Genomic DNA, 9406 nt, shown 5'->3' with positions numbered 1-9406 from the left:
TTGCTGTTCCCAGGTTTTGTGGATACAACAACATCTTCGCGACTACGGTTTGAAGTTTCTTACTACTCCCATTTTAATTGATAATTCTGCTGCTATTAGTATCACCAAGAATCCCGTACAACATTTTAAAACGAAAGATATCGAAATTCGATATCATTTTATACAGGATTGCTATGAAAAGAAATTAATCAATCTTGAGAAAGTGCACACTGATTTTCAAAAAGCCGATCTATTTACCAAAGCTTTTAATAAAACACGTTTTAAATTTTTGCTTGGTTTAAACGGATTGAAGACCCTCGCTGATATCCTTAAACAAGGATGACTATCTTTATTTTCTGTTATTTTTTTCCTTTTATAATTTATTTTAGTTTTAGGGGGAGAAAATCTAGAAAATACAAAAAGATTGTGTTCTTCGTTTGTATAGATAAAATCCAAAAACATTGAAAAATACTAAAAATTAAAAATAGTGTGTTTTTATGTTTTTATATTTTCTGAAAAACCAAAAACATTTTAAAATTAGAAAATTACAAAAAGATTGTGATTTTTGTTTGTATAGAAAACCATTTGAAAAAGTCAAAAAGAGTGTGAATTTTTCTGTTTTGTAAAGAAAATCCGAAAAGACAAAAAGATTGTGGTTTTAGTTTGTAAAAAAAAAAAAAAAAAAAACCAAAAAGATTTTCACTTATGATCGCTGAAAATTATGTCATTTGCTTCTATTTTGAAGGATATATACTTGTATATGTTTGGTCCTGATAATTTCTTGAAATCTTCGGGTTAGCCATTATCTGACAAATGGAAAGTATTTGGGGCGTTCATTAAGTATTCTATTTTATTTTAGCTGAGAATTTAGTCAGTTATTTAAGTTTGTAAAACATGCTTGCATGTCTTGGTCCTGTTCTCTACTTGTAGATGAATAGGATAGCCATTAATTTATGAACTTAACTTAACTGGGGCAACTTAAATAAATTTTGTTCTATGCTCCTCAAAATTTTTGAGTTTTTGAAGAAAAAGAGAAAATGATAGTACATTGATTATTTGACCCCAAATCCAGAAAGAAATAAGCTTAAAAGACTGTGTGCTTAATCATTGGTGCATTGGTAGGTCTTAAACAAGCTGTTAGAGTAAAGTAAGTGATATAAACTTAAAGAATAGCCAAATTGAAAGAGGTGTTAGTCACTAGCAAAAGTCTCGGTGAGGATGGCAGAAATGTAATAACCAGTCATACTCAAGCCTTATATTTGTTGATCACCCAAAAATAAAATAAAGCAAATAACAAGCGTTAGGATTCTGGTCACTGTGAGTCTTTATGCGGCTTAATCATCTGGGTATTTATAAGCATGAATATTTCACTCTCTTTCAAGAAGCAAACCCAAAGTCGTTAAACTTGATCACCGCTGTACTTTGTACAATCTAAATTACTGACTTGATCAAAATCCGCTGTTAGTCATACAACTGTTCCTCCCTTGCGTGCGCCTTAATACCAATAAGAAACGGACCCCAGGGGATACAATGTATGTAAGCCGACAGATGGACTCGTGCATACTCACTCACAGTAAAAGAAACTTGATGCATTGCTCAAAAGTTCTTAATTGGTATCAAAAATTTTGATCAACATTATAATGGTTTAAGTCAAGTTGGGGTGATTTGGCAAAAATCAAATTAAGCTTGATCCGAGATTAGGGGCTGATAGTTTCTGATATTCTGTGCGCTAATTGAACCATAAATCATATCACAAAAATGCTCGAAGGTTTGTTATAAGATTTAAGTGGACAACAATATAAATGAACGACTTAACACCAGTCATAATATCGCTGAAAGATAAAACTGTGATGAAAGGGCATTTTGGTTAATATGATTCTCTGCTTAAACTCAACAAAAAATATAAAAAAATATGTTCTGTTTTTGAAAAATTAATGAAAACACAAAAAGATTGTCTATTTTTAATTGTTCGGATATTCTTTTGTAAATACATTCTTTATTTTTTCAAAATACCAAAAATATTTTCGTTTTTCTTTGTACATATTAATTTAAGTTATGTTTCGTAAGAAATGAAACGCTTTTTAAGGTATTTGGTTGTCGGGATAAAAATATTCTCGATAACCTAATTTATTTGTTTATTTAATTATTTAATCCATTTAATTATTTAATTTAAAATTAAATTAAAGATTTTTTAATTAGAATCTAATTCGTTAATTATGGATAACGAACTAGGTGATTTACTAGCGAACTGGATTCTAGTTCGCTAACCTAATTCGCTTCCGCTCTATGTAACGAATCATCCCATTCGTTATGCATATTTAACGAATCAAGCAACAAATCATGTCTCGATTCGCTAAACTAAGTTAACGAATCACATAGTGATTCGTTAATTTAATTCAGGCGAATTAGCTAATTCGCTAACTTTAATTTAAACGAATCGTCGTATCCTCGTTTCCTTCAGCTAATTATCCAAGCCCTAATCCCGAACTTGGTGATTGATTAGACAATAGTGAATGATGTACTTCATTACGAACATATGACAGCAGATACCATTCATCGTATGTTAACTTATAGAAAGGAGAAACCACAGAATAAACGGATGATTGGTCATATAATCAATCCGGATTATGTATGTCCTCCTAATGAGCGCTGGATCCACGACGATTCGGATTCCGAGTGTGAAGGGGGAGAAGGTGGGAACGGTGATGGTGGAGATGATGATGGTGATAGTGATGGGAATGATGGTGATGGTGGAGCTGGTGAACGAGCTCTTAAAGAATAACAAGATGCAGTCGATGCTGCTCTAGCTGCCACCATGAAAGCTCAGCTGGAAAGAAAAAGAAAGGGTAAAGCTGTAGCTACTGGTGAACCATCAAAGAAGCCTCGTGTGTCTGATGGGGCTGGGGTAATCATTGGAACCCCACCACCACGTCATACAACGCCTCAAAGCTCGACGGTGCCGCTAACTACTAGCACTCCGATGCTTACTTTGATGACGACGTTGGTGTCACACGAGAGGCTCGGTCTTATTCCTCCAATGGCGTTAACCGAGATACCAAGACCTCCTGCTACATTGTCTACAGTATCTCCTACTACATCAATGAGACCTCCTCCTCCGCCAACAACTACTTCTCCTCCTCCTCCACCTCCGCCTAGTGATGTCTCATTCATGAGAATCACTCGGCCTCAAGGACCTGTTCAACCGGTACACCCATCCTTATAAAACTTGCCACCTGGTCGTCAGACTGAGATGCTGTTAAATCTGCTGCATGTTTATGAAAATCAAATGGCAGCAGATCGACAGAACCAAGAACGACTCATGGAACATCAGAAGCGATTGATGAGTTACGTTTCATTTTGTCAGAAGGAGACGAAATCATTGTGTGTGATTGTTGAGTCTCAGGGGGTGAAGTTAAAAGAACAAGAAGAGTTAATTTTACAATTAACTTGTAAAGAAGATGCCCTAAAGAAACTCAAGAACGACGATGAAGATCCTGATGAATCCGGTGCAGGAGGTAAACAATCTCACGGTTCATCTGCTGGTGCTGGTACAAGTGGGGGTGTAAGACTCAAGTCAACAGATTGTCGTTTATCAAGATCCTACAGCTGCCAAGCCGATTGAAATGATTGCAGCTAAAACGGTGATATTTGTAGATGGATCTGGGGTGGTGAAGAGTGTGGTGAATAGGGACGAGATACAGGTTGGTGAGTTTGTAGAAAGATCCTTGACACGGGAGCAGATTTCAATACTGCTTGGGCTGAATGACGATCAATTAAATGTGTTAGAGGCTGAGCCCGATGTTGAGGTTGTGAATGAAGAAGGGTTGGATGAGGATCCGTTGTTTATGAATACGGATTTTATTTATGAGAATGTGGATATTGAGACGGAGGATGTGACTGCTGATGAGTACCCGGACTTGTATCAACACACGAACGTTGATCAAGGTGCTCCGGTACTTCAAGAAGAGGTGTTTAAAGAGACTGAGGATGAAATTAGAAAAGGTTGTGCAGCGAACAGTACCCTCACTCAAAGAAGTGACTGATGAGGACGTAGAAAGATGGTTCAAACGTCATAAAGTGGGTAAAATTATCAGTCCTTATCGTTATGTAGATCAAGAAAGAAAAGATATTGCTGCTGCTTGGGTTAAGGCTAATCAGGTGACTACCTTCAAGACCGTTTCAAAGGTACACGGTAACATTGTTTCATGGGCTTATGATTCGGACCATAATGTATGTATAATCAAATGGGAGAAGGGTGTCCAGTATTATGAGTTTATAAGAGACGTTTTAACTCTACCGCGTTGGGATGTACGAACCCTCGCGAGACGTCCGTTTATAAATCGTGGGGGTCACCAGCATGCTGATATGTTTCATCGGCATCTTCTCTTTAAGGTCAATCACGGCTTCAAGTTCTTTAAGCCTCAAGTACCTAGACGAAAGCGTATTGATGAGATTGATCCAAGGACTGGCTGGAGGAAACTTGTTTTGAAAGTGAAGCCGCCCAAGACTATGAAGCAAGTTCCCGTGAAGACATTGCCTCAAGATATTTATCTGTCTTTCAACCGCTGGTATTATGACAACCACACCAGCGAGACCGTCATTGTTTTGGGAAGAGGTCTGAAGACTAAGTTTATCAAGATAATCGACCCAATGTGGTTGGTTAACTTATCAAAGATCGACAATGACGTGCTCTTCAGGAAGCAGACCTTGTTCTAGCGCTAAGAAGATTACGACTTGGCTATGCAATTCCAACGAGTCGTTCGTGTGTGTCATGAACATGGAATTCATAGTTGTAGAGACTGGCAGTCAAAGCGCTTCAAATAAGTTAAAGACAAAGAGCTCAAGACGAGGGGGTGTCTGTTAGTGCACGGTTTTGCGTCTAGAGTCTTTGTATTTAACGTTAATATTTTATTTATGATTTAATGTAATAATAGTTTGTTTATTGAGTTAGTTCGCTAAGTTAAAGGCTAGTTCGCTAGGGGATGTTAGCGAACTAGTCAGTAAATGTATTCCCTCCTGATTCGTTAGGGGATGTTAACGAATCAGGGGGTGTTTCGCTAATTTAATGTATGTAACGAAGGGGAGGCTGGTTCGCTAGGGGATGTTAGCGAACCAGATCACCTTCTATATATAGTGAACTCATGTTCACGTTTTAAAAAAGTTTTTGAGTTAATTAACGAATTGTTGTCCAAACTCTCTCTCAAGCTTCACCTAATATTATACAGATAATATATTGATAATAGATATACATATATAACACTGAATCAATGTTAATTATGAGCTAGATCCTTAATCGTATTAATAGTATAAACACAGATCTGAGATCTGTTAGTGGTTATTGTTATTGATACGAATTATCGGGTTCCAACATTGGGCCTGGGCCAATTGGGAATGGGTAGAGGGTGGGCTGTGTGGAGTTTGATGTGAGGCTACGGGTGGCGGTGAGGTATGCTGAACCGAGGGTGATTAAGTAGTGGGTGTAGGTTGAGTGGGAGGACATCTATAGGTAAATGGGTTATGCGGAAACGATGCGGGTGGGTCATCGAGAAAGGTTTATGAGTAGGTCGTGGATTGCTAACGAAAAGGAAAGGTAAGTTTATCGAAGGTCACATGAAGAGAGACGATGACTATACCAGTGGCAGGATTAAAACATCGGTATCCGCGGAATTCTGTCGGATATCCGAGAAACACAAATCGAATGGAACGGTTGTGAAGTTTATGTGGTTCGGTGGAGGCAATGTTGGGATAACACGCGCAACCGAAAACACGCAAGTGATCATATGTCGGTTGTCGACAGTAAAGGGCAAAATGGGGTGTTGAATGGAAAAGCCGTTTGGTAGGTAAGATGTTATGGAGATAGGTGGCAGTGTGAAAAGCCTCTACCCAAAAAGAAGCAGGGAGATTGGCCTGAGTGAGTAGGGTTCGGACGATGTCATTTAATAGTCGGATCATACGCTCAGATCGGCCATTTTGTTGGGATGTTTGAGGACACAAAAAACGAAAGACAAAGCCATGTTGTTCGGAAAAAGATTTGAACTCATTATTATCGAATTCTCCCCCTAGGTCACATTGGAATGCTTTAATTTTAAGGTAAATTGAGTAGAGACGAAACGATGAAATTTAGAAAAGGTGGGGAATGTATCAGACTTATATTTCAGTGGGTATACCCAAACAAAGTGTGTAAAGTTATCAATAAGAACCATATAATATTTGTAACCAGATTTACTTAGAACAGGTGATGTCCACAAGTCACAATGAATGATATCAAAAGGTGCATAAGTAATAGATAAAGAATCATAAAAAGACAACCGAGTATGTTTAGAAAATTAACAAGAATTGCAAAATGTTGAACCCGTAGGTTTATTACAATAAATAGAAAAACGAGAACGCAATAAATTTAAGATAGTGTCGCCGGGATGACCGAGCCGGCGAAGCCATTGTTCCGTGGTGGTGGCAACAAAGGCTGATGGATTCGCCGGTTGAGTAAACGGGTAAAGGTCCCCCGAGCTATCGTGGCGGGAGAGGTGAGCCCCAGTCTTGTAATCCTTCATAGTAAAACCATAAGGATCAAATTCAATGGAAGTTTGGTTATCAATATTAAATTTACGGACAGAAAGTAAATTTTTAATAATGTGTGGGGCATAAAGGATATTGTTTAAATGATAGGTCCGGTTGGGGACGATGTAGGTTGTGTGGCCCGATCCTTGTATTGGTATTGCGTTTCCGTTACCAACAATAATAGATTTAACAGGAAAAGATGACGAGTAAGTGGAAATTTTACCTGGGTCCGATGTGAGATGGGTGGATGCTCCGGAGTCCATGTGCCAAAGATCTTGTTGGTTCAAATTAACTTGTTGCATAGTTTGAGCCTAGTCCAAGAGTGAGTAATCAGAGTACCTAGCAAAAGGAGGTGGTCCAGATTGTGGTATTTGGGCCGGAGCAGTGGGCACGGGATTATATGTTGGATGAAAATTAGTGTAATGGGCCTTGGGGTGTGGCGGGTAAGTATTGTGATATGGTATTTGAGACGCATTGTATCTGCCTTGTTGATTTTGGGTTGGGTATAGGGAGTTGGGTTGAGCTGGATATAGAGAAGGAGGTACACTCCAATTTGGTTGCCAATTTTGTAACCTATATTGTTGAAAATTTACGGCCACCCCGACCACGCTGACCACGGCCACGACGACCATCTCTGCCTTGATATCCACGGCCACCCCAGTTTTGAGTTGAAAAAGATTTCCCCCGGGCGTCCGGTGATTCCTTAGTTGCCGCCAACACGGTGGAAGAGTTACCCACGTGGGTTTGGTTTTTGATCCTCATCTCCTCATGATGAAGCATGGTGCATGCATTATCCCAAGTTGGTGCAAGTTGATGGATTAGAGCACCCGACACCGCGTATTCCGGTGGCAAACCTTGAACCAACTGTGTAACAAGTCGTGGTTCGAGAACCGGTTGGCCAACATTGCCTAACTGACTTGCGATTTCCTTAAGCTTCTGGCAGTAGTCGGCAAGAGATGAGCATGAGTTAAGGGTGAGGTTGGAAAGTTTTTGATTTAATGTTCTTGCTCGTGCACTTTTGTTGTTGAGAAAAATATTTTCCAACTTGAGCCAAACATCCCGAGCGGTGGTTTGAAGCTCAAGAACCCGATCTAAGTATTCCTTAGAGAGCGTGCTGTAAATCCATTGGAGAACCAACGCATCAATTTCCTTCCAAGAACCTTGATCTGGATTATCGTCGGCAGGGGGTTCAGTTCCATCGATATGGTCGAGGACCTTATAAGCAATAGCATGAAGGGTGAAAAGTTTGGTCCATTGTGAGTAGGTAAGTGTAGATCCGTCGAGGGTACGGATCTTGGAGTTTATGTTGGTCACCGAGTATGCGGTATGTAAAGCCGTCGCCTTAGAATTGGAGACAGAGGAGGAGGATGCGGCATCGGTCTTGGGATCAGTCATGATGCGGGATTGTGGTGGTGGGTATTGTCGATCGTCGGAAAAGGGATGGTGAGGGAGAGTTGGAGGCTGCTAGGTCAAGGGAATAGAGAAATACTTGGTTGCGGTATCGTAAAAGTAATATCGGGACCGCGACCACCTCTGCCTTGATGTCCACGGCCACCACGACCACCCCGGTTTTGAGTTGAAAAAGATTGCCGCCGCGCATCCGGTGATTCGGTAGTTGCCGCCAACACGGTGGAAGAGTTACCCACGTGGGTTTGGTTTTTGATCCTCATCTCCTCATGACGAAGCATGGTTCATGCATTATCCCACGTTGGTGCAAGTTGATGGATTAGAGCACCCGACACCGCGTATTCCGGTGGCTAACCTCGAACCAACTGTGTAACAAGACGTGGTTCGAGAACCGGTTGGCCAACATCGCCTAACTGACTTGCAATTTCCTTAAGCTTCTTGTAGTAGTCAGCAAGAGATGAGCACGAGTTAAGGGTGAGGTTGGAAAATTGTTTATTTAATGTTCCTGCTCGTGCACTTTTGTTGTTGACAAAAATATTTTCCAACTTGAGCCAAACATCCCGAGCGGTAGTTTGAAGCTCAAGAACCCGATCTAAGTATTCCATAGAGAGCGTGCTGTCGAGGGTACAGATCTTGGAGTTTATGTTGGTCACCGAGTATGCGGGATGTAAAGCCGTATCCTTAGAATCGGAGACAGAGGAGGAGGATGCTCACATGAAGAGACACACCTGTTGAACGACATAAGTAATATCGGGCCTGGTAAAAGTGAGATATTGTAAAGCACCCGCCAGAGCCCTGTAATCCGAGCCTTCTAGTAAAAGATCACCATCCATTGCACTTAGTTTGGCTGCGTTATCGACGGGAATGGCACACGACTTGCACCCCGTCAGGCCTGCTCTGATACCATAATAGTTTGTTAAGAATCGTAAATTCCCTCCGTATTGATTTCCACCATCAGAGTTTAAACAGAGATGTATAAAATAATGAAAATAGAATCCTATCACAATCTCCTAAAGAGATAAACACTATACAAAATATATTCCACAATAAATTGTAACTATAAATATTGACTAATAGTTAGCACGAGTTGCTTTTGGAGTTGGATCATATCATCATTAGGTAAGTCAGTCTTGTATTATCATTGCTATTTATTCTCTAAAACATAAACCATATTATAACTAATACAATTTTAGGTTGTGTTAGAGCTTAATTTGCCCTTCTCTTAAATCTCCCAAAACCATCCTTATTGTCAGGGTCGGCCCAACCATTTTGGTGGCCTAAAGCAAAGGTAAACTTGGCCCCCATAATGAGTCATGAAGAGATGCATATTATATAATTTTTATTTTAAGAATTTACTAAGCTATTTTCATGTTCGTATATAACATACACTTAATTTGTAGATGAATTATAAAATTAAAAACTTTTATTTCAATATTTTAAGAAATGAATGTGATTTGTGTCT

The 9406-nt window shown here is 39.7% G+C and overlaps 1 protein-coding gene across 1 annotated transcript; it reads right to left on the bottom strand.

Moving 5' to 3' along the window:
- Positions 1–7110: 7110 nt before the first annotated feature.
- On the bottom strand, positions 7111–7932 carry LOC143585263 (uncharacterized). The gene has a single exon (XM_077067082.1). It carries the CDS (start codon positions 7930–7932, stop codon positions 7111–7113), a length of 822 nt encoding a protein of 273 aa, XP_076923197.1.
- Between the last annotated feature and the right edge of the window lie 1474 nt (positions 7933–9406).

This window comes from Bidens hawaiensis, unplaced genomic scaffold (genome assembly GCF_021521415.1).
Source record: "Bidens hawaiensis isolate Kalapana, Puna unplaced genomic scaffold, B.hawaiensis_p1.1 tig00033690_1, whole genome shotgun sequence".
NCBI lineage: Eukaryota > Viridiplantae > Streptophyta > Magnoliopsida > Asterales > Asteraceae > Bidens > Bidens hawaiensis.
Note: the sequence above shows the minus strand (reverse complement) of the source record. Positions and strands in the feature narration are given on the sequence as shown.

Bases quoted from the DNA above. Each gene is read 5' to 3' on its own strand.
- LOC143585263 (XM_077067082.1), bottom strand. From the start codon at position 7,932: ATGACTGATCCCAAGACCGATGCCGCATCCTCCTCCTCTGTCTCCAAT.